Source organism: Myxocyprinus asiaticus, chromosome 40 (genome assembly GCF_019703515.2).
Source record: "Myxocyprinus asiaticus isolate MX2 ecotype Aquarium Trade chromosome 40, UBuf_Myxa_2, whole genome shotgun sequence".
In the NCBI taxonomy this organism is placed as follows: domain Eukaryota; kingdom Metazoa; phylum Chordata; class Actinopteri; order Cypriniformes; family Catostomidae; genus Myxocyprinus; species Myxocyprinus asiaticus.
Window position 1 is genome coordinate 40,763,463 of NC_059383.1, and position 26,228 is coordinate 40,789,690.

A 26,228-nucleotide genomic window follows, 5' to 3' on the forward strand; every position below is an offset into this window, starting at 1 on the left:
ACCAAAACCAGCGAAGCTTCTGAACAGTGTTCCTCCTCCTCACTTGTAAACAGCGCAGCTCTTCCGCACGTGTCTCAGTTCTCGCGTTTCAAATGCCAATGTGATTACGTCACACACGTGTACCGCTGCTGACTGGAAGCATGATTTAGAGTTAAAAAGTACTTCAGATCTTTATCACACCAAAACCAATCGTATCACTTTAGAAGACATTAATTTAACCGCTGGAGTCGTATGGATGATGTTTATACTGACTGTCTGTGATTTTTGGAGCTTCAAAAATCGTATTACCATCCACTTGCATTTTAAGGACCTACTGAGCTGAGATATTTCTCTACTTTTCTTCAAATGAGTTCTGCTGAAGAAAGAAAGTCATACACATCTGGGATATCATGAGGGTGAGCAAATAATGAGAGAATTTTCAGTTTTGGGTGAACTATCCCTTTAATAAATGATTCTCACTGCATTTCTCATAGCCATGCTCATTAATCCTGTTTCAAATAATCTGTGTTGTATCTGGTTATTCTTATTGACACCAATACAGACATTAAAGAAACATGGTCAGAGTTTCTCTGGCAAATTCAGTTACATTCATCTTGTGTTCGGCGCTTCATCAGCGCTAAATATGCTTCTTATTTTTTCACACGCATCTGTGTTTCACGTGAGTGTCACGCGCTATCTCTGGAGCACGCAAGTGCTCGCGAGTCCAGCAGGTTTCCGGATGTTTGTACTCCAGAGAAAGGAGAGCGCAAAGCGGGATCAATCCGGATTCTCCACCGCAAACCACAAAACTTACACGACTCATTGCGTTTTACATTACACCACAGATGACAGAAACAGCTACAACACTGTGTCATGTACCAAAATTAAGGGTTTTTTAAACTAAACATCATTACTCTTATTAAAATTCTGTTTGAATTACATTAGATATTAGGAAACAAACCATCCATGTTTTGCCTTCAGATATTCATATATTCTTTATAGAGATGACTTAAATCATTAAGAGCCTAATGAAGTGTTTACTTTCATTGGATATTGTTTTACTTGTGTATTATTTTCTTTGTTGCATTGCTTTGAGATGTCCAGTTTCTTGAGGAATATTTATAATAATACGAATCAACAACATATCAGACTGAAATGTGGCACAATGTGAATTTAGCCTTATGGTTAGGTTGATTTTAAACCAATTTGAGTTTTATACACGTATATATATATTAGTTTTTACTTTGTGTTGGTCAAGTTCCAAATAAAAAGAGGAAATTACATAAGAGGAAGTAGTTTTCATTTATAAAGTATTTAATTCACTGACAGGATTATCCAAAAATAGACATTACAATCTGCTAATTTAATATTTAAACCAATTTTTATTGATTTTCCAGAAAGAATATTCTATACTGTGATACTATTGGCACCCTGTGAACAATATGCCTTTATTGTTTCCCCTTTTGATCTTTCATTGAAAATATTCACAAAAATCTAACCTTTAATGGATATCAAACAATTCCAAACACAACATAAGTTTTAACAAAAAACAATAAATTTTGTCAAATATATGTGTGACACAATTATTGGCACCCTTTTATTCAATACTCCGTGCAACCTCCCTTTGCCAAGAAAACAGCTCTGAGTCTTCTCCTATAATGCATAATGACTCATTTATACTTACTGCGTGAACAGGCTTCACTTGGTTCACCTACAAATGATGATGATGTGCAGTGACATTTTAAGGTGTTCATTTGGTGAGATTTCTGTTTGCGCTCATCTGTGAAATTCTTGACCAAAGAGAACTCGGCTGGTCGAAGAGTGCTGATGATTGGTTAAAACTATTCGTGGGTGTGGTTTGGACGTGACACTTTTTATTTTCAATCGTGCATGCCAGTTGAGGAGTTGTTACCTAGGTTACTAAACTGGATAACTTTGAAGCCTGTCTCTCAGAGATTGTGGAGAAATATACTTTTCAGATGATTTGCAGCACAAACTCCACAAAGACAGCGTGGCCACGACAAATGCGTGGAAAGAGACTGGAGATTGACAGCCTTCGTGACGTCTCCCTCAACAACCCAATTTTCAAACGACGCCACACTTAAGTATAAATGCCAGATTTGTTTGCCGAGGGTGTGTCTGTTCGCCCAAGAGAAAAAAGTTTGGCTTCTTCCAAAGTATAAACCAGGCTTAATGAGGTTGGAGAACATACAGAATTTCTTCAGATCCTTCACACTGGTGGTCTCTCCTCTTCAGTTCACCCCACAGGTTTTCTATGGGGTTCAGGGGACTGGGATGGCCATGGCAGAACCTTTTGTGGTCAGTGAAGCATTTTGTGTTGATTTTGATGTGTGTTTTGAATCACTGTGCTGCTGGAAGGTACAACCACGGCCCATTTTAAGCTTTCTGGCAGAGGCAGTCAGGTTTGGATTTTTTTATCTGTTGGTATATGATAGAGTCCATGATGCCATGTATCCAAACAAGATGTCCAGGACCTCTGATAAAAACAGCCCCACAATGTTAAAGATCCACCACCATATTTAACCGTGGGCATGTATGCGCCAAACCCATCTCTTCTAATTGCTGCCAAAAAGCTCTATTTTTCTTTCATCTGACCATAGTACCCAGTCCCATCTGAAGTTCAAGTAGTGTCTGGCAAACTGAAGACGTTTGAGTTTGTTGTTGGATGAGAGCAGAGGCTTTTTTCTTGAAACCCTCCCAAAAAAACTTGTGGTGATGTCGGTGACATATGATTGTAGTTTTGGAGACTTGCTGACCCCAAGACCCAACTAATATCTGTAATTCTCCAGCTGTGATCCTTGAGAATGTTTGGCAACTCGAACCATCCTCCTCACCATACGTGGAGACAATATAGACACACGTCCTCTTCCAGGCCGATGCGTAACATCTCCAGTTGATTGGCACTTCTTAATTATTGCCCTGATGGTGGAAATGGGCATTATCAATGCTTTAGCTATTTTCTTATAGCCACTTAACATTTTGTGAAGCTCAACAACCTTTTGCCGCACATCAGAACTATATTCTTTAGTCTAACCCATTGTGATGGATGATTAAGGGAATTTGGCTAGTGTGTTACCTCATATTTATGCCCCTGTGAAACAGGAAGTCATGGCTGAACAATTTCATGTTCCTAGTCACCCAGATGAAGAAATGTAAAATATGAATAGGAATATACTTCAGATATATTTTACTCATAAGAATTTCAAGGGGTGACAATAATTGAGGCAAACGTGTTTTGGAGAAAAATATTTGTTTAATTATGAGATTTTTTCCCCCCTTTCAATTAATTTACTCAAATTAAAGGATAGATTTTTGTGAATATTTTGAATGAAAGATCAAAAGGATAAACAATAAAGACATATTTTTCACAGCCTTCTTGCTCATATTTACCAAGAGTGAAAATATATTTGGCCAATACTGTATGTATCATTTTTGTTATCAAATTATTCATACCGTGATATAAGATTTTTGTCATATTGCCCACCCGTACTTTGACAGGTTTCATGTCAGAGGTGGACAGATGGCTTAAAGATGGCAACAAACTCTCACTCAAAGCAGTGACCTTCTTTTGGGATCCTGATCGACTTTGTACAGGTCAAAGGTTAAAAGTAATTGCATCAAACTGGACCAAGATTAACCAAACTGACTGACAAACACTGAAAACACAGCCAGCAGCAGAGACTAGTTTAAACGCCTCTGGGATATTATCAGGTGTATTTGGGCTGGTTATTGGTTATAGGAAAGGTCAGAGGTCAGTGTTTGGCCTTTAGCCTCCGTGTGACTGTGCAATGCGTCTGTATGTTTAATCAAAGCTGTTTCAACACATTCACTGCTGTAAAATCAGCACAAACTACATCAACAAACTATTACAACAAAACCAGACAGAAGATTTCAACCCCATTAAACATCTGTCTGAAACATACACATACAGCGACTGGCAGAGGCACAGCGAACAGAAGTCACAGACAGTTGATGATTTCTACTAACATGAAAAACAGAGGTCCAATATGGCATCTATTTTCAGACCCGGCGGGGATTTCAAAATAGGCTAAAAATGTCCGGGATTTGGCTTGTCTTCATATTGATGTGCTTTCTACAGTTAGGACTATAATAGATTCTGTGTATTAGATACTCCACATCAGTGTTCCTGTGTTTACATGTCTTTATGTGATTATTCTGGCTGAGAGTGGTAGAGTTTTACACTCTCTCTCTCTCTCTGCGCGCACTGTATGTGTGTGCGTGAAAGAAATCGTCAGATGTGCTCTGCTGCTTTCAGCCAGAAACATCAATAATGTTTGCACACTTTTAAAAGAACATCAGACTCACGCTTACTACGCATTGTCATTTTTAACTGAAAATATTGACAATATGGAGACAAGATGTACAGATGTAGTTTTCAGTGACAAGAAAACACTTTCTATAAATCTAATTTTAGTGACAAGAAACAGTATCTGCAGATCTCATTTTAACTTTTTAGCAACAGTAAAATGCTTTCTACAGATCTATCTTTTACTGACAAGAAAACTATGCTATGCCTTAAGTGCTAAGTCAGTGGGCATGGCCATGAAGTTTTGGTATTTTCATGCAAGCATGCGCTCAGTCTAGGCGCAAGTGGGTTTGGTGAAACAGCGTGTGCAAAGTGCTAAAGTGCGGGGTTAAGTGCAATTTAATTCTGAGGCTTTTCTCCGGTTATTGCACCATCTGCGTCCAATTTTAATTCCATTTCATGTCGAGCAAAGTCGATATAAATAAAGACAGCACATCATAAAAATTTGGTAGTGTACTGTAAATGTGTTTTATTCAATGCATCCACTGCTCTGTGACTGTATTGTTGCCTGCGCTGCTCCGGACAACGATGTATGTTGTATGTTCTCTTTCGGCTTCTCTGGGACTGTTGGCTCTAGTCCTGCTCGCCCGTGTCTCACCAGCTTGAAACATGCTTTGCTTCTCTCCAATTGTTCATTGTTTTGTAATGTATATTTGTAATATGTTTCTCTGTTTAATGTTTTATGTTTAATTTCTGTACAGCATCCTTATTATTATAAAACATTTTCTCCCCTTTTTCTCCCCAATTTGGAATGCCCAATTCCCAATGCGCTATACGTCCTCGTGGTGGCGTAGTGACTCGCCTCAATCCGGGTGGTGGAGGACGAATCTCAGTTGCCTCCGCGTCTGAGACCGTCAATCCACGCATCTTATCACGTGGCTTGTTGAGCGCGTTACCATGGAGACATAGCGCGTGTGGAGGCTTTGCGCTATTCTCCGCGCCATCCACGCACAAATCGCCACCAAACTGTAAATGTAGGAACTGAATTTAGACTTGACGCTGAAAACAGACTTGCTTTTGAAACGTCTTAGCGCAATGTCCTATTAGAAGATTGCATTTTACCAATCAGAAATTAACATAATTAATTCTGATTCAAAGTAATGTCCAGCATCATCCAATCACTGTCAGTCATGTTAAAATAAAATGATACATTATAAATTCTGAATCTATGTACTGATTATCATTGTCACATGTCTGTCAAACATGTTGAGTGATCCAAACATCATCTGCAGCCTGAAACTGAACTTTTGATCAGATTTTAGGAGTGAATGCACTTTAGGGCTGGGACGATTCATCGACGTAATCGACGTCATCGATTACAGAAATATGTCGATTTGCATAACATGCATCGGCGCGTCGCAATGGAGTAATTAAAATGGCAGCACCCAGTTTAAGTATGGATTCCCCCGAAGAACAAGCTGCAGCTAAAAAAAACTCACCTACGGTCATCTAAAGCGTGGGAGTATTTTAGTCAGAGACTCAACAATGTGGTGCTGTGTAAGCTATGCAAATTGGAAATGGCTTATCACAGCAGTACAACCGCCATGAACGAACACTTGAAGCGAAAGCATCCCAGAGCGCTTTGTCAAGACGGCAGCAAGGCAGCACCGTAAGTCCTGTTTACTTTTTGTCCCCACCCAAGCATGACATATTAGTATTACAACACGTGTTTCTGTTAGTTGTAGTCACTTTAAATTGATTTTCTAAATGTTTCCTCATCGCCCCCATGTTAAAAGTAATTTCTGCACCGCTGCTAACATAGGGTGACCATACGTCCTCTTTTTCCCGGACATGTCCTCTTTTTCGGACCTTAAAAAAGCGTCCGGCCGGGATTCAGCTTTAGTTGCATTATGATGTGCATCTGGTCTAATATTTCATTGTGTGTGCGCGCATATTTGCATCGCTTTATCCCCTCTTTGTAAGTCCCGCCTTCTCGCACACCAATTGGTCGATTATAAGAGGCTTGCAGCAACTATTGGCCAAATTCCTGCCTGTCAATCTCTCCGCGAACGTGCAAGGCGCTGTTGTGTTCGGCATCAAACAGTTGCTTGACAGTAGCAGCAAATGACAGCGGAGTGGAAACAATGCCCAAACGAAAGTGCACATTTACAGAAGATTTGCAAAAACATTCCCATGCTTTCGTCCAGGTCGAGATCCATGGGAAGCAGAATGTATGACATGTAAAGCTGGCACTTATGTGTCACTTGCTAATAAAGGTGCAAGTGATTTAGAAGCACACATTAGTTCTGCCAAGCATAAAGGGTCAGCAAAAGGTGAAAGTTCATCAGGTAAATTAACGGACTACTTTTTGCGACCAGGTAAAATTATCACATTGCTTCATTTTCCATGGACATTCAAAATAATAGTAATAGTTAATGAAGGTACACTCAAGGCATCAAATATTTTATTTTAGTACATGGACATTCAAAAGAATGTTGGAAATGTTTGTTTATTTATATGTATATATTTATGTTATGCTTATAGAGTATCTTTTTCACTGTATTAAAGTTTGCATTCATAGTAACACTGTTTTTGTTGCAGAATAATGCCCTGCAGTGCACACTTTGTTTCTTGTACATTTGTTTGTGTTTAAGAGAAGATGATTTAATAAAATATTGAAATATTAATGAGACAAGTTTTGTATATTTATTTTGGGTTAATTAATTGTTATATTAATCAAGTAATAATTATAAAAAAATCTTTAGAATAATCGGCAAATTAGTCGTTAGATTAATCGACTAATCGGAAAAAGAATTGTTATATTAAATCGATAAAAAAATAATGTTAGGTGCAGCCCTAATGCACTTAACTGCATAGAGAGCTATAGGATGCTCCCTTGCTCCCTATTTAGTGAATGACTTAACCTCCAGTGTGCTGTCTGTCTGCACTGGTCTCAGAACAGTTTGAAATGCACCTTATTTTCATCCTAACTCCATATAAAGCCCCTGAAAGACACAATTATCAGTTTTTGGATGAATACATTAATTCTCAATGGTGATAATGCACAGTAAATATTAGTGGTCAACCGATATATCACCGAGGTGATACATTTTCCCATTTGGCCGATTCGTTTCTTAAGCCGCGAGGGTGCCGAGAATCGCCTGCATGCATGTGAAGGAGCCGTCAGAGACATGTAAACAACCGATCACAGATCGTTTTGTTGTTATGTACCATCGTTTTACTACAATAATAGTGCAACAACTCCTCATTTAAAGGGTCCCGCACATCAAAGCCGCGACAGACACGTATGAGCTCATAATGTATAAAGTGATCTGTTTCATTCTCCCTCTCTCCTCAACAGTTACTTGTCACTTTTAACTGTCTTGTCTAATGACAAAAAGGCAAATATCATACTTCTATCATGTACCATCTGCAAATATTCGGATATCTCGTTAAACAGATGTAATTCATTAACCTCACAAAAATCCAGCGTTTTCTTTCTTCCTGTCGAGCGCTCATAATATCTTCCTCTAAACTGAAGTGTTATCGGTCGGCCTGGATCAAAACTCATTTCCTCTGGTTTACGAAAGTTACATGACTGTCAGTCTGTGACAAATCCAAGCAGGCAATCCGAGCCGTGTCAGCGGGTTCACACATCCTCTGTGAGCGTGGCGTGAGCGAGGCGGGCGCGTTGGGCATTCACATTGGCCATTGTCTCTTCAGCGAGAAACAGCAGCACTTCTGCCCAGAAATCTAAAGGGTCCTACGGCAAATTTTTTCTTTAATATGTTCATAATAAGCTGAGGTTATTGCTGCTTCAAGGACAACAGCGGGCAGTCACGTGAACTTCTTAAATAGGCTCAACGCCGAAACTATCCTCTCACTGCCACGTCTGGGACACTTCACGTGCGCTATAAGTAAATATTAAGCAAAATATAAGTAAATATGCCATATTCACTGTACACTGTATGTACAATTGGTTTGATCTGGTCATTTGTGAGAAAATGTGACTGCTAATGCGCACATGCCATCCATGGTTGCTAGACTACTGTGTGCATTATTTCCTTCTTCCTAATATATTCTACAATATATTTCTTGATGTTCTAATAAATTACTTAAATTGGATGACTAAACAGAAATCTAGAAGAAACTGCTATCTATTTCAACACAATCCTATTTTTTTTTAAAGATTCTTTTTTATAAATTAAAGTTTTGTGTGGAATTGTGTGCTAAATTAGAGTTTATTCATTTTCTTTTAGTAATTTTACTTTACTATATTAAATTGTTTGATATATCGGCATTATATTGGCCACCCTTCTCTCTGTATATCGGCATCAGCCATTAAAAAGCCCATATCTTTCAACATTTTGGGATTCCCAGATCTCAGTTCTTTAGGTACTTCACGGCTGCACCACCTGCTCTGTACTATTTTTGGGAGTAGCATACACACCCCTAAAGCGGCAGATACTCTGGCAGAGGTGATTACTGCTTTTGGAAAAGGTCATGAGGCATCAGTGTATTACTCCCTACTAATTCAGAGTCTGGGGGACGGAGCTTTAACTTCTATCAAGAGATTATGGGAGAAAGATTTAAACTTGGTGTTGGAGGAGGGGGTGTGGGCTAGGATTCTAAAAAACGTCAAGTCTACATCTAGTGATGCAAGGGTGCACCTTATGCAATTAAAGATTTTACATTGATTCTATTGGACCCCCTCTAGATTGTATAGTCTTGGTCTTAAAGACACACCCACCTGCTGGCAATGCCAATCAGAAGATGGAGACACAACACATGTCTTTTGGTGGTGTGTTGAGATCCAAGAATTCTGGTTGAAGGTTCAGAGATTTGTGTGTGACATGTTGGGCACTCAAATTTCATTTTGCCCCAGACTCTGTATTTTAGGTGATGGGGCAATCAATATGGGGGATAAACAAAAATTGGGTTCTGACCAGTGTGATGACAGGCACATTGATTGTTTTAAGGGGATGGAAGTCAGCTGGAGTGCCCTCATTTCAGGAGTGGTGCACGGAGATTGGGAGGGTGGCTGCTTTCGAGGAGGTGTCATGTAGAAGGCTGGGGATCTGAGAGTCATTTGATGGGAAATGGGGCCGTTATTTGGAGTTTTTGGGGGACTCTTGGGGAGGGGCTGTGGAGAGAGAGGCACAGTTTTAGATGTGTATGATTATTATATTCTTTTTTATTATTATTATTATTATTATTACTTTTCGAGTGCGTGTGTGTGTGTGTGTGTGTATGTGTGTGTGTGTGTGTACTTATGTGTGACCATGGGGATGTTCGTTGGGGGTTGGGTGATTGGGGAGGGGGAGGGGTAGTAGAGGGAGTTAAATGTTGATTCAATGTATATTTGTTTTGTTTTTCTTTGTCAACTATTAGAATCAATAAAAAATGTTAATAGAAATATTTATTTGCTATAGTCCACTATAGTGGTCACTATGTTTAACAGCTTGCCGTTTTACGATATATCACCCGAATTTTCAAAATGGCATATTGGATGAAACTAGAGACTCTACTCTTTTGACTCAAACAGGCTTCAATGAAAAAAGCTTAGTGAGGTCTTTTACCAGATGTAGTTTTGTTAGAGTTTCTCCCAAAGCCAAACTCCGCTGTGATCAGCACCATGTTGTTTTGTCACATGACTCGCGCCCAGAGTGTCCTGAACTGAGATGAGTCTGTTTAAATGAAATTAAATTATGCGTAGCATAAAATACAATGCGTATGAAGAAAGAACGGGGTCGCACGAGGTTAACCAGTGTGTGTGTGGCCTGACCAGTGACAGGTGTACCTTAACCAGTGAGGGTGCGACCTAACCTGTTGCATTTACGATGCGATTGGCTCGAATGGTTCCATGTGGGGTCTGGACGTCCCATTTGCCATCAGCGGTTGCCGTGAGGCCGGTAACAGGGGCGGGGCAATAGATCTGAGTGCCGTACATTCGGGCACCCGCGGCCAGAGCCATCGTCAGAGAATATGGATCAATGTGGCCATCACCTGGATTATAGAGACCCGCCAACACCTGAAACACATACGAGAGATTGGTAGGTAATTAAAAGTTTAATGCCATGTCAGCAACTAAGGCAGGAACTGTGATTTTTATAAGGGTTTAACACACACGAGACAGACACAAAAGAGATTGGAACTATTTCTAATGTGAAAATCACAAATAAATCTGAGTTGAATCGAATAAGGCCAATGGCAAAAAGGCAGGGTTTCTATTCTAAACCTGGAGACACTCTATTTGAAAAGAAATAGCTACTCTCTACTCAAATGCTTTTAAAGTGCCACATAAATCAATGTCACCACAGGAAATCAAAGTGTGATTTTTGAGGACTCAGTGATGAAACACACGTTTACGAGACCTTGTTCATATTGAGCAGTGGAAAGAGCTCCTGGATCTTCTCTGGTCCGATGAGGAACTGTGGTGTGGGGTGCCAGTGTGTTCTGCTCATCTGATATTTCAGTTCATCCACTCTGACAGGAGTCGATGCCAACCTGATGCTGCCAGGCTGATGGAAACCCACTGCCTACAACAAACACAACACAATCATCTACACCAGTGGTTCCCAAACTTTTTACAGTGGTGTTCCCCTCCAAACATTCAACATCCTTTCGCGTACTCCCTCTCTGGCGCATAGATAACATTCACACAATGTATTTTGAAAATATGTATATTTAACACAATTATCTTTGTAAAACAACTCCCTTATATAAACATGTAATATTTGTACGTTTGTATGTTATATTAATCATATACATATTTATTAAATGGCTTACCGATTGAGATGGGTATGCTAGATACAGTAAGTAAGTGCAGCGTAGTTCTAGCGGGAAGACTAGCAGCTGTACATCATCGCACCATTAACAAGGTAACTCCTAGCCAATCACCTGTAAGCCATTGCTTTATAAGTCTGCTCACAATCTATCACATCGCTGTTTCAGTGCGCCAACACGGCAACCTCCACCACCCCACCACCACCAGTTGAGTCCCGTCCTGCACGGGGTAGGCTCCTCGCCCCTGCCTCTTATCTCCGGCAGGATATGACGGTTCCGAGTACAACTTCTTCAGACCTCCAGACGGAGCTTACGCCAAAGAGAGACATTACATTCCTGTTTTATATTCATCAAATAAATGTCATTTTAAATTTCACTCAAGTCTGCGAGTCTTCCTGATAGAAATTATATAACTGCATAACTTGAAAACTCCCCCCTCGTCGCGTCGCGGTACACAAGAATAATGTTCGGTTCTGTGCCTGGAATTGCGCATCATTGCAGGTACGGCATTGCCGGCTGACTTCGAGCATTGCAGGTATGTATCTGTGCAATTGCGCAAGGTGCTTTTTTATGTCACATTTGACACTGTTAGCAAGGTTGAGCTCATTTGTGGAAAAAACATCATGCAACAATGTAAAAACAGCTCTCTAAAACAGTGAAGTGTCAATTTTACTTGCTATCACTAAGCTACGTCACCTAGCCTACTACCAGATACTTGTGTGATGCACGACACATGAGGGTAGAGTCACATGGGGTAACCTCCTCGTGGTCGTGATTAGTGGTTCTCGCTCTCAATGGGGCGTGTGGTGAGTTGTGTGTGAATCGTGGAGAGTAGCATGAGTCTCCACATGCTGTGAGTCTCCGCGGTGTCATGCACAACGAGTCACGTGATAAGATGCGCAGACTGACGGTCTCAGAAGCGGAGGCAACTGAGACTTGTCCTCCACCACCCGGATTGAGGTGAGTAACCACGCCACCACGAGGACCTACTAAGTAGTGGGAATTGGGCATTCCAAATTGGGAGAAAAAGGGGATAAAAAAAAAAACAGTAAATCTCAGAATTTTATTTGTGTACCCCCATTGTCACCTCACGTACCCCCAGGGGTACGCATACTCCAGTTTGGGAAACACTGATCTACACAATCTAACACAACCTGTTTGACCCTCAACATCTTCAATAAAGCTCCAAATAGATCCGTCAGTTTAAGGATGAATAAACAATACATTACAGTGATTATCAAATTACACCTGCCTCGTTTGAGGGACGCAGTGGTTTTCTGTTAATAATCTGTGTAAAGACTCACTAAATCTTATTTAATTCAGACTGTTTGAGATGAGTGTTTGATTGGCCAATATCTAATTAGTGTTACTCAATTTCCTGTCATATTTAAATGTATCAACAGTACAAAGAAATACAGACATAAAATCAAAGTCATTTTGAATGTAGAGGGAGAGGAAATACAAACAAATCAAATTTTATATTATATACAAATATATATAATAATAATCCAAAAATAATGATAATCAGCACAGGGCAGAGAGAAAGATGATGACTGTAGACTGTAGGTGCACGACATTTCCAGAATGAAATAAGGAGTGTTGAATGGTTGTGTCTCACCTGTCCAGTCTCGGCCTCCAGCTGCTCGAACAGTTTAATACTGTAATAATGAATCTTCTTCAGATTAATGCCGGGATGATAATATGTGGTGAGTCCTGCCTACAGATGACATCATCAGCATCATTTCATATACATACATACTGGATACATACAGTACATGACGACCGTATCATGGCTGACCCTGCACTCTGACCCCAGCCTAGCTGGGATATGTGAAAAAAAGAATTTCACTGTATATGTGCAAATGTATAATGTGTGATAAATAAATATAATGAATTAATTAAAAAAAACAGGGCTGGGATACATGTACAGAATACATGTTACATATTCAGAATATAAAAATGAATAATCTTAGAATACTTCTCTCATAATGAACAATGAAGTTTTTCTGAAGAGTGTTTCTGAACAGTGCAGATGCGAGCTGCACACTCTCGCTCTCTCTTCCCCAGATCAGCAGCAGACGTGACTGCAGTGTTGCCAGAGTTTCATACCAAACTGGGCTCATTTGAAAACACAATCACGGGTTGCATTTTTGGGATACTTTAAAAATGGACCAAGGTCACCAAAAAAGGATTGATGTCAGACACTAAAGAATGAAAACACAACGTCTTATTCATGATTGCCACACGGCACATGCGCTTTTAGCTGTGCACCAGCATCAATACAGCTGGCAAAGGTTTTTTTCCACAAATATAACATTTGCGTGCATTATATGTTGTTTCTTGCGATTGTTGCTGTGTAAATAAATGTAAAGATGGTGTGAAGACAGACAGCCAAAAATAAAAGTATCAGTTATAAAAGAGATAGAAAATAACATTCACAAATAGGCCTAATATGGAAATATGCAAGCAAGTCTAGTTAAAATCATTAGACTAATATACTATATTGTTGTCACATGACTGCACTATTTTGTTTAATTTCTGCACGTGGCATCCAGTTATCATCTCGAAAAAAAAGAATAGGGATTATTTGCATTCTTATCTAATTTTGTGTTAAAATATATTATTCTTTATCAGTCCAATCAAATAATACGTTAAGAAGATGATTAAAATGTTGTTAAAATATTAATATTAGGATTAGTCGACGTTATCGACAACGTCGATAATGTTCGTTGTCGAATAGTCGTTTGATCTCCTTTAACGTAACATGAGATCACATTAAACTCTAATGATGATGCGTGAGAGCAGCACTGCAGTTCACGTCTGACTGAGGAAGAATTACATAGATCACAGATGCACTCTGAACTTTCCAAACAGCTTCAGCTGATGTAGATCACAACGTATGAGGGAATTATAATGCAAAAATACTAAATAAGTAAATACAGAAGCAGTGTCGTCCTGACGTGAAATAAAGCTTGAGCAAAACTTGCCTGTCCGAGCGTCTGAAAAGGAAACACCCCGGCATTATATGTTTAATACATCCTTTATTAAAGTTAAAATAATAAGGAAGCGGGTTGTGTAAATAAGCACAAATTCAGAAACTGGCATTTCTCCGTGCGGTCAGAGCCGCTTGTATGAGTCGTGTGAAAAACAGCACAAGAAGAGATTCAAACTTCTCCCAGCTAATAAACCCCCTTATGCGCGCTTGCTGCAGCTAGACTGTAACGTGATGGCTCACGACTTATTGAATCATAATATATGTGTCACGGTGTGTATCTTATCATGAAGAAAATCAGCAATACACAGCTTTATTAAGAAGAGAGAGTTGGGGCCTGGGTAGCTCAGTGGTAAAGATGCTGGCTACCAACCCTGGAGTTTGCTAGTTCGCTAGTTCAAATCCCAGGGTGTGCTGAGTGACTCCAGCCAGGTCTCCTAAGCAACCAAATTGGCCTGGTTGCTAGGGAGGGTAGAGTCACATGGGGTAACCTCCTTGCAGTCACTATAATGTGGTTCTCACTCTCAGTGGGGCGTGTGGTGAGTTGTGCGTGGATGTTGCGGAGAATAGCATGAAGCCTCCACATGCGCTATGTCTCCGTGGCAACGTGCTCAAAAAGCCACGTGATAAGATGCACAAATTGACGGACTCAGATGCAGAGGCAACTGAGATTCGTCCTCCACCACCCAGATTGAGGCGAGTCACTACACCACCACAAGGACTTAGAGCGCATTGGGAAGTTAAAGATTAATTGAAGTGACCTCCGTGGTATTTTTAAAAGATGATTTTGTCCTCTTTGTCCTCTATGGTAACTTTATTGTTGTATTCATGTTTAATACAACCAAGTCGAGGCACAAGATGAATAGTCGATTAAGAGCCAATGATTAATCGTTGCAATAATCGACGAATAGTCGAATAATCGTTAGATTAGTCGATTATCAAAACAATCTTTATTTGCAGCCCTATTGACCACAAACGGCCTTCTGTTTGCTTTCTGCTTTCCATAAATAAAAACATTAGTTCTAATCTAATCTAATTTAAAGAAACAAGTTATTCAGATTCACTTAGATTAGTTCAAAGTGGAGGTGTAGCACTTCAGATAAGATAATAATGACATATCATATGTAATTCTTCCAGTTGTGTCCAGCCTTTATAAATATGTATTCTAAAAGTATTCTGAATGTTACTTTTTATTTGATGTATTCTGAATACTTTACTGAATACATTTTAGAGACAGTATTTAGTATTCAGCCCAGAATACTTTCTTAAAGTAATCCGCCCAACCCTGAGACACACAAGCACCAGTAAAGGAGAGGATTGAATACACACATTAAAGAAACCTTCTGTATTTGAGATTACTCTATCAACAGCATCTGTGACATGTCAATTAGACAAGAATTCTGTGATAAAATCACATATAGGGTTTACAACAGGGGTTGCCAGACTACAGCCCGCGGGAAATTAATTTTTGTGGTAATCAACAGTATGACATTTGTCTGGTGTTGTGTCTATCATAAATTCGGTCCTACATTCTCCTGTATCGGTCTTACTAAAAACTCCTCAATGTGTGACCCGTGTGTGTACCGCGTGCCATGTGGATCCGGCCGTCAGCTCGGACTTCTCCAGCAGCACCACGTCCTTCTGACCCGCTTTGGCCAGATGATACGCCAGACTGACCCCGATACATCCGCCACCGATGATCACCGTCTCTGCCGTGTCCTTCAGACGCTTGCTCAAAACTCCAGCACCTCCATCACTGAGACACAAACACCCATCACACATACACCAATCAGCCACAACATTAAAAGCACCTGTCTAATATTGTGTAGGTCCCCCTCGAGCCGCCAAAACAGCGCCAACCCACATCTCAGAATAGCCACAATTGTACAGAGAGGTTATCTGAGTTACCATAGACTTTATCCGTTCAAACCAGTCTGGCCATTCTCTGTTGATCTCTCTCATCAACAAGACGTTTCCATCCACAGAACTGCCGCTCCCCATTTTTTTCCCCATTCTGGTGGTTGATGTGAACATTAACTGAAACTCCTGACCCATATCTGCATGATTGTATGCACTGCACTGCTGCCACACATGGATGATTGTTGATGCCAGATGGGCTGGTTTGAGTATTTCTGGGATTTACACACACAACAGTCTCTAGAATTTACTCAGAATGATGCCAAAAACACAAAACATCCAGTGAACATCAGTTCTGTGGATGGAAACGTCTTGTTGATGAGAGAGGTCAACAGAGAATGGCCAGACTGGTTCAAGTCTGCCCATTCTTGTTCAAAGTCTACGGTAACTCAGATAACCACTCTGTACAATTGTGGCTATTCTGAGATGCGGGTTGGCGCTGTTTTGGTGGCACGAGGGGGACCTACATAATATTAGGCAGGTGCTTTTAATGTTGTGGCTGATCGGTGTATATAGAGAACAGATGATTATTCATAAATACATGAATCATCTGAAGAACTTTGAATGTCTGACTCAGTGATTACTTGAATCACTTTTCCTGTTACATTCACACATTATTTCTACAGAACTTCATATATACATGTATATATACACACAGTTTAATGGGTGGTCTGATTAAACATCTTTCATCATATTAATGTCACATGAGGACTGAAGAATGAAATGTTAAACAGGTGTAATCTTTAGTTTGTGACAGATGTGTTTGACAAACAGTTTAAGGCAACAACACATTCACCACAAACACATTTATCATAATTTCATCCCTGACAGATCTCTGATATTTCACTATATTATTTTCTGTACTGTCTGTTACCTACCTTAAATGTATCTCATCTCTATGATCATTTCTCAGCTCACATATATGTCATATTTTCCCCATTTATCACAAATATCTCATGTATTTCTCACCCGTCATCTGTTGTGAAGCTCCGTGCAGAAATCCGCCCAAATCTCCCTGTGAAGTGTTTAATAATGTGAGTGTTAAACGCGCTTAATATTCGCGACATCATCTGTTTTGCGTCCAAATGAAGTTTTCTAGAGTTCTTCAGTCCAGCTGAGAGTTTGAAACACAGTCACGCAGAAACACGCTCAAAGCCGCGCGTGAACCCGCCTATCAGCGCGAGAGCGACGCGACGCGTCAGAACCGCCGCGCTCCCGTTAATCAACATATAAACAGATCTGACTGATCTGTGTCGCGTCGCGTTTCATCGCTTATGTAGAATTCAACAGCTCAACTTTCATGACCTACATTTAGAGTTTCCATTTCTGAAGTCCCGCTATAACACACAGATAATTCTGTTTTAGATTCGATTGTCAAACAGTGAATAGAAATATCAGCTGCAGAAATACTGTAGTGCCATTTCTTTAATATCACAGATTACAATGTGTGTTCCAGTGAGACACTTACAATGGAAGTCAATGGGGTCAATTTTGGAGGGTTTAAAGACAGAAATGTGAAGATTATAATTTTATAAAAGCACTTACATTAATTCTTCTGTTGTAAAATTGGCTATAACTTTCCACAGATGTGGTTAGTAAGTGATTTTATGACAGTAAAATCATGTTAACACACATATTGTTTATGTCTTGTGTCTATACTTTTGAAACAGTGAGTATTTTAATGTTTACAGATTGACCCCATTGACTTCCATTGTAAGTGTGTCACTGGAACATTGTGCCACAAATGCTGTCAGTCGAGCTGAACTGAACCCGGAATATTCCTTTAAGCGATTGTGCAACAATTTGACATGTATGGCATTAATGTTACATTATGACAGCTGGTACTCATTTACAGTATGAAAGATAACCGAATGTTAAACATTCAAACATGTCATTTGTTTCTGTGTGTTTTTCATTGTAAACTTCTGAGCACATACTATATTTTAAAGTGAAGTGACCTGCAATAACAACTCTTATATAAACACAGTCTGAGGGGATCAACAATCTGCTGCACAAACACAGACTGCAGCAACTGTGTGTGTGTGTGTGTGTGTGTGTGTGAGAGAGAGAGAGTGAGTGTGTGTTTGTGTGTCTGTGCGTGTGTGTGTCTCTGTGTGTGTGTGTGTGTGAGAGAGAGAGAGAGTGTGTGTGTGTGTGTGTGTGTGTGTGTGTGTGTGTCTCTGTGTGTTTGGTTGTGTGTGAGTGTGCGTGTGTGTCTCTCTGTGTGTTTGTGTGTGTGAGTGTGCGTGTGTGTCTCTCTGTGTGTTTGTGTGTGTGAGTGTGCGTCTCTCGTGTGTGTGTGTGTGTGTGTGTGAGTGCACGTGTTTGTTTGTGTGTGTGTGAGTGCGTCTCTCTCTGTGTGTGTGTGTGTGTGTGTGTGTGAGTGCACGTGTTTGTTTGTGTGTGTGTGAGTGCGTCTCTCTCTGTGTGTGTGTGTGTGCGTCTCTCTCTCTCTCTCTGTGTGTGTGTGTGTGTGTGAGTGCACGTGTTTGTTTGTGTGTGTGTGTGTGCGTCTCTCTCTCGTGTGTGTGTGTGTGTGTGTTAGGAATGTTTCTGCAGTAAATATGTGTCAAGGCAGCAGGAACACATTATCAATGTCTTTGAATTACAAACAGCTGACGATGATAAAGCTCAAACACACAGCAGTGATAATCACACTGAGCTCAGACATGATCAATAACACATCCAGAAGAGTCAATAAAATGTCTTATAAAGTTGCAGTGTTTAAAACACATTAAACATCTACACTTTAATTTCAGACCTGAAAGTATTTTCGCAGATTTGACATTTAAAAGCAACTTATGCTTGACTGTTTCCGTGCACGAGTGTTGCTTTTGTTCAATTGGATTTTTTCTGTGAAATGTGAGTGTGTGTGTGTGGCATCAGGTGACGTCAGGATACTTGATTTTATTGATATGCTACTCCGATAAATACTCTGATAAAAGTGTTCTTCTGAGAATGATCTGGTGAACTGGTTTGTGTTGAAAGGGGCTGATCACATCCACACCCCCTCCTGTGGTGCTTTATAAGAGCTCATCTCATGTGGATCTCACTCCAGACTCCTGAAGATCTCCATCTGTCTCTGAACCTGCAGTATTATAATGGCACCAGCCGGAGCGAAGAGGGTGAGTTAATATTTCAACACATTCCACTCACGGTCAAGTTTGTACATGTCGATTTAAGTGCGTTATTTTCCACATAAAGAAAGTTCATGTGCGTTCAGAAACCACTGGAATCACGCGTGCTGTTTACGCGTCAGCTCGCACAGAAATGCGTTAAAGTGCGTGTTAAATGCGAAACAGACTGAAGTAGAGAAATGTACTGCTCGTGCTCATTGTGCGCGTGCGTGTGTTTTAGGGTATTCTGGAGCGTCTGAGCGCGGGTGAGGTGGTGATCGGTGACGGAGGGTTCGTGTTTGCTCTGGAGAAGAGAGGTTATGTGAAGGCCGGACCCTGGACACCAGAGGCCGCTGCTGAGCACCCGGAGGCCGGTGAGTCTCACTGAACTACATGAGGATTGTGTGGTGTTACCATCATGTACCATGATATGCTTTCAGGTATTTTGCAGCAACATGGTGCATGAATGACCATCATTTAGTAAATATGAATTTTCTTATATATAAGTACCATGTTTAACCATCAGATGATACACCTGTAAAATATCACCATTATGGTGCTTGATCCAGATAATTATATATATTTATTTATTTAAAGGTGCACGCAGTAATATTTTTTTCCCCATTAAAAGTTTTACTCCGAAAGAAATTAATTGTGATTTTTGAAACGTATGTATAAAATCAAAAGGGGTTTTATTCTACATGGGGCAGGGGCGCCCTCACGGGGGCTGCCATTTTAATATCACATGACCAGCTGAATACTACTCATTGAATGGGTGAAATAAATACTTAAATGGTCCATTACATGATTCTCATTTTATTGTCCAGATCTATTAAATTATTTACATTACAAATGCAATTCACACAACTAACATGTTTTGCATTATTGAGTTCAGATTCTGATATTTTATTTTAATTTTTCTTGGGCTAAAAGTAGAAATGTCATGTGGTGTATATGACAGGAAAAAAATAAGTAAATAATAATAATAAAAAGTCTCCATTACAGCTGAAATGTTGGCCTAAATAGTGCAGAATAATATTTTATTGTCATTTCTTTCCCAACATGCAGGTCTGCTATTCTGTTGTCATGTGATTTAATAAATATAAAACAGAAAAACCCCTTCAGACACTCATGACTCTGTGGGGAAATTATATATATTTATATCTAATATATATATATATATATATATATATATATATATATATATATATATATATATATATATATATATATTTTTTTTTTAATTGATTAAGTTGTATCTGCATTTAATATATATAATATTAACTGATGTATTCAAAGTGCAAGAATGTGACATTAAAGTGTGTGTTTATGTGTGTGTGAAATGCTATAAATGTTTAAAAATTGTAAAACCAACATGAACCCAAAGATGCATTTTAAACTAGTTTTTATTTCTTATTTTTTTAAAGCTTGTTCATTTTTATCACCTCGAACAAATGTATTGGTCAGTGACCCAAAAGTCAGAATCATGTGCTCCCAAACTGCCTTGTTTCTTCCTCATTTACCTGAACATCTGAGGCAGATTTCATTTCAAATACTGCTGGTATTTAGACCTGATTTATTGTAAAGCAGTTTGCATGTGAGAAACTCCATACAAATACAACCGACCTGACATGGATTGAGCTCTGTAACTTATTTCTCTCTCTCTCTCTCTCTCTCTCTCTCAGTGCGACAGCTGCACAGGGAATTCTTGCGGGCCGGGTCAAATGTCATGCAGACGTTCACTTTCTACGCCAGCGATGATAAACTGGAGAACAGAGGCAACAAACTGACCTTCACTGTACGCTGTGCTCCATTTCACACACATGTTATTTTATTATGACATTTATATCTCAGAACAAGCAGAATATATATAATTTTCTTGTGTTAAAGTCAACATGAAATCAAAACTGACTTTCTATTTTCTCAATACTTGTGATTGTTCATCAGTAGGATAATATTATAAAGAAATCTTGCAACAAATAACATCTTCAAGCCCTCTTACTGTTAAAAATCCTGTTTAGCCTAGAAATGTCACTTCGCTGAAGGAAAACGAGTTGCAAATGCGGTTTCATGTTCGCTTTAATCTCCGATATGCTCAGTTTAAAGTGACAGTTCACCCAAAATGAAAATTCTCTCATTTACTCACCCTCATGTCATCCCAGATGTGACTTTCTTTCTTCTGCAGAACACAAATGAAGATTTTTAGAAGAATATTTCAGCTCTGTAGGTTCATATAATGCAAGTGAATGGTGACCAGAACTTTGAAGCTCCAAAAAGCACATAAAGGCAGCATAAAAGTAATCCATATGACTCCAGTAGTTTAATCCATGTCTTCAGAAGTGATGTGATAGCTGTGGGTGAGAAATGAATCAATATTCATGTACTTTTTACTATAAATCTCCACTTTCACTTTGTTTTTTGACGATTCACATTCTTCGTATATTTCGCCACTTATTGGTCGTGCTGGTCAAAGGTGGAGATTTACATAAGACTTAAATATTGATCTGTTTCTCACCCACACCTATCATATCACTTCTGAAGACATGGATTAAACCACTGGAGTCTTATGGGTTACTTTTATGCTGCCTTTATGTGCTTTTGGAGCTTCAGAGTTCTGGTCACCATTCACTTGCATTATATGGACCTACAGAGCTGAAATATTCTTCTAAAAATCTTCATTTGTGTTCTGCAGAAAAAGTCACATCTGGGATGGCATGAGGGAGAGTAAATGATGAGAGAACTTTAATTTTTGGGTGAACTATCCCTTTAAATGGGTGGTGTAGTGGACTAAAGCACTGAACTGGTAATCAGAAGGTTGCTGGTTCAATCCCCACAGCCACCACCATTGTGTCCTTGAGCAAGGCACTTAACTCCAGGTTGCTCCGGGGGGATTGTCCCTGTAATAAGGGCACTGTAAGTCGCTTTGGATAAAAAGCGTCTGCCAAATGCATAAATGTAAATGTTGCTCAACTTTGATTTCAGCAGTGTGTTTGCTAACCACAGTCAATCGAGTAACCGATCAATGATTGATTGACACAGGGACAACAAATCAATGAAGCCGCCTGCGATCTGGCCAGAGAAGTAGCCAGTGAGGGTGATGCTCTGGTGGCGGGCGGAGTCTCGCAGACCCCCTCCTACCTGAGCTGCAAGAGTGAAGACGATGTAAAGAACATCTTAAGGAAACAGCTGGACGTTTTTATCAAGAAGAACGTGGACTTCCTCATCGCTGAGGTGAGACACTGAAACATGAGTCATGTGACGCTAGAAACTCTAAACCCATAAATCTCACATGAGATCTCGTCAATAGTTTCTCCTAGATCGTAATGAGATGGACTTTGTGTTCCATGAAACAAAAAAGGAGAATTTTTGAAGAATCTTCACGTTGCTATTTTCCATACAACAGCTCATCTTGGAGCACGTCATGCACTATATTCTAGAGTTTCTCAAGAGATCTCAACAATGTCTCAAACTGTGCTCATTTGCCAAGATACCAAAGTCTGACATCAGTTTCTTCCTAGGCCAGACAATTTGTGTGATTATGTAAGGGTTCTTGATTGTTTTGCAGTACTTTGAGCATGTGGAGGAGGCCGAATGGGCCGTTCAGGTTCTGAAGGCGACGGGGAAACCTGTAGCAGCGACACTGTGTATAGGACCTCAGGGAGACATGCATGGAGTGACACCTGGAGAATGTGCCATCAGACTCGTCAAAGCTGGTGCGTCATAAACGGCCTTGAGTAGCTTATTGCCTTTATAAATACAGTGATACATTTATAATGAATAAACAATTATTCTGCCAACTTATATAGTTCATTAGCTCAACTGTAGGCTGTTGTGTTTATGGAACGTCGACATGTCCGCTATTTCACCATGCTTTTGAATGTCCAGATCAGAAGTTGGTGTCCGAACTATTCATTTTCTAAAACATGAAGTGTAGTGAATTGCAACAATCACCATGATTTATGATGTTTTCATTGGTCGCACACACAGGTTGTCCCACCCAAAGTCATGCCATTGTTTGAGCAAATGTTTGTGTGTCAGGTCATTCAAATAAAGAGACTGCAGTTCTGTGTGCTGCTGTAACGACACACTCGTCATATGAAGACCGTGAAGACACTTATAAATCATGATTAATCCATGTGCACGTGTCTGATCAGCAAGACGTGTGTGTGTGTGTGTGTGTGTTTCAGGTGCTGATATTGTTGGCGTGAACTGTCACTTTGATCCGATGACCTGTGTGAAGACTGTGGCGATGATGAAGGCTGCAGTTGAGAAGGCTGGACTGAAGGCTCATTATATGGTTCAACCGCTGGCGTATCACACACCCGACTGCAGCTGCCAGGGATTCATCGACCTGCCAGAGTTCCCATTCGGTACACAAACACACACAGACACACACACTTCTGGTGTGTATGTTGGGTAATGTGGGTGTAACTGGGAAAACATTTGTGAAAACAATCTTTAAAAATTTGCAAATCCATAAAGTTGACACATGCCATGTCCACACTTTACTAATCCATTCATTTCACTACGTTTATTCCTTTCATCCACACTGGAATGGTACAGTATTTTCCTCTAATGGAAGAGCACTTTGGAAACTCTCCATTACCACATACTTTGGGAAACGGTGACCTAAGGAAACAGATTAGTGTGGATGTGGCCTACAGTAAATGAGCACGTTTGCATGCACAACCTTGCACTTTAAGTCGATGAGGTGTGAGGTCTTGTAAGCGTTTTCCTTTATTGGGGTGACGTCAAAAATGGTCTTAAGTATAAACCGATCGGTACACTTCGGTTACTCTGATTTGCATTGCAACATTTACTGGCGTTCTCACTGGCTTATTCAATGTGTGCAGAACTGTTTATATTTTGACATCAAAAGCAGAAAATAATCTGATGATTCTAAATCTCATGTAAACACTTCTTGCATTGCTGGATTTATTTTTTTAATAAGCTGATTTTAGTCGTTTTCAGTGTATGTAAACACTCGCTGAACTCCACTGAGCCTCGTGCTATGAAATATTTTTCATCTAAAAGCGTTGAAAAACATGTGACTCATTTTTGTTTGTAAGACACAGGTGTGCAAGTCTAATGCAATATAAAAATGTTATTGTCATTTTTACTCTATATTTGTGACTCTCCTTTCCTTTTGAGTGCATAATATGAAATCTCAAGCTCACAGTCGCTCATGGTTTTGTCCTGTCGTGTGCCCGTCAGCTCTGGAGCCCAGAATTCTGACCCGCTGGGAGATGCAGCAGTATGCCCGCGAGGCGTATAAGGCTGGTATCCGTTACATTGGAGGCTGCTGTGGGTTTGAGCCGTATCACATCCGCGCCGTGGCTGAGGAGCTCACGACTGAGAGAGGAATCCTGCCCGACGCCTCGCAGAAACACGGAATGTGGGGCAGTGGCCTGGAGATGCACACCAAACCCTGGGTCAGAGCCAGGTGAGAGACATTCACAACACATTTTTCTACACTGGCATCGGTAACCAAAACCTTGTGCTACCGTCTTCTAAAGCAGTGATTCATATACGTCTCCGTGCACCTTTAACACATCAATCATGTTTTATTATTCACGAATGCATTTGTTATGCAGAGCCCGTCGTGATTACTGGGAGAAGCTCAAACCTGCATCTGGACGCCCGCTGTGCCCGTCTATGTCCACTCCTGACGGCTGGGGGGTCACCAAGGGTCACGCTGAGCTCATGCAGCAGAAGGAGGCCACGACTCGAGACCAGCTGCGCCCGCTGTTTCAGAAAGCTGATGCCAAAAATTGAGAGGGTCACAGGTCGGGCTGTGAGTCACCACAGTCTAGAAAGCGAGAAACATGGGTTACTTACAGGGAAATGAACATCTCTCTTATTGTGCGTTTACAAACCAGTAATCAACATGACCGTGTACTTCAGCAGGACCAGAAACAAAATAACATGCGTTTCCCCCCCGTACTTTCCTTCAAGTTCATTGTTTTTGCCTGTAGAGGTGTGTAAGATGACATTTAATGTTTGACAGACTGAAATGTGTTTGCTGCTGTTTCTTCAGGACTCATGATCTCCGATTCAGACCGTTAATATAACTGTTGAGATTGATCAGATCCGTGATTACTGATGACCAGCTGTCGATCAATATGACAGAGCTGCATTCCAGATGTTCACAACACTCCAGTCTTAACAGTTTTTCGACTCAAGTTTGACTTTGCTCAATAAAATTTGACCATGATCTCAAACTTGTGTGTTGATGTTTCACCCGTTTCAAAATGAAGATTTCTGGACGTAAACGACTTTGTCAAATCTGTGGAATTGTTGATGGTCTGTTTTAATGGACGGACCGAATCAAAGTCACAGCAGAGAAAAACAAAATGCAGTTTCCCAGAAAACCTTGATGCAACCGTCAACATTTAGAGAAACGCTATTTATGGGTCATTCCTAAAAACTAAATGTTGACTTTCTGACTCATTTTGGAGTTTTCACCTATAAAAGGTGAGCGTAAACCTTTAACATCTTGACATGAAATCAAAGGGACAAACATTCTTTTAAAATGATTTAAATGATTAATTACTTTGGTTTGCTTTTGCACACTTGTTAATGCTTGACCTGAGAAAACTAAAGGAGTAAAAATAAAGCGTAAATGTCATAGAAGTGCTGGACCAGATGAAGGGGACAAGGGCAGTTGACTAATTAAAGAATATTTCCTAAACTAAAGTGTAAAACCATAAAAAGTTTAACCATTTTATTTAATAAAAGGTTAGGTTGTAGAATAATGCCTTTTGAATGGGGTTTCTTGACTGTTTGAAAACTTCTTAATTACAGAAGAGTCGAGGAACATGTTTGTCACCATATTTTGATAATGACCCTTATAAGAACATTGTAGATCAATGTCACGGACAATAAATGAGACATGAGGGACAAAAGAATACAGACTATACTGTAAATATACAAAAGACAAATTTAAGCACAAAACATCCAGTGCAACATTCTGTAACGATCACAAGAAGTCATCTGTGCATCTTATTACAGTAGCTGTCACAGTTTTAATGTGAATATGAGCGTTTATTTAAGAGTGGTGACAACATCCACCACTGAAAAGCATTAATGTATTAATACATTCACTGGGAATTTCATAAGACCAGAAGCTTGACTCCTCTGTTGTGTTTGG

At 39.9% G+C, this 26,228-nt stretch overlaps 2 protein-coding genes across 4 annotated transcripts in view; one reads left to right on the forward strand and one right to left on the reverse strand.

The window, feature by feature from the left end:
- The window catches only part of dmgdh (dimethylglycine dehydrogenase), a 61,692-nt gene extending 44,443 nt beyond the window's left edge, over positions 1 to 17,249 (reverse strand). Inside the window, exons 1-5 of one of the 3 annotated variants that reach the window (XM_051680924.1) lie at positions 16,932 to 17,249; positions 15,630 to 15,801; positions 12,672 to 12,770; positions 10,642 to 10,806; positions 10,094 to 10,298 (exon numbers count right to left, since the gene is read on the reverse strand). In XM_051680924.1, coding sequence (XP_051536884.1) covers positions 10,094 to 10,298; positions 10,642 to 10,806; positions 12,672 to 12,770; positions 15,630 to 15,801; positions 16,932 to 17,032 — 742 coding nt within the window. In that variant the 5' untranslated portion in view covers positions 17,033 to 17,249. The remainder of the gene's footprint in view (positions 1 to 10,093; positions 10,299 to 10,641; positions 10,807 to 12,671; positions 12,771 to 15,629; positions 15,802 to 16,931) is intronic. The other 2 variants (XM_051680922.1, XM_051680921.1) reach the window with 2 other exon arrangements.
- Positions 17,250 to 18,936: 1,687 nt separating this feature from the next.
- Positions 18,937 to 25,299, forward strand: bhmt (betaine-homocysteine methyltransferase). The gene is made up of 8 exons (XM_051680984.1): positions 18,937 to 19,087; positions 19,320 to 19,452; positions 20,764 to 20,876; positions 22,118 to 22,309; positions 22,644 to 22,791; positions 23,266 to 23,448; positions 24,293 to 24,521; positions 24,673 to 25,299. The coding sequence occupies exons 1-8, from the start codon at positions 19,064 to 19,066 to the stop codon at positions 24,851 to 24,853; spliced, it is 1,203 nt and encodes a 400-aa protein (XP_051536944.1). The 5' UTR covers positions 18,937 to 19,063; the 3' UTR covers positions 24,854 to 25,299.
- The last annotated feature ends 929 nt before the right edge of the window (positions 25,300 to 26,228 follow it).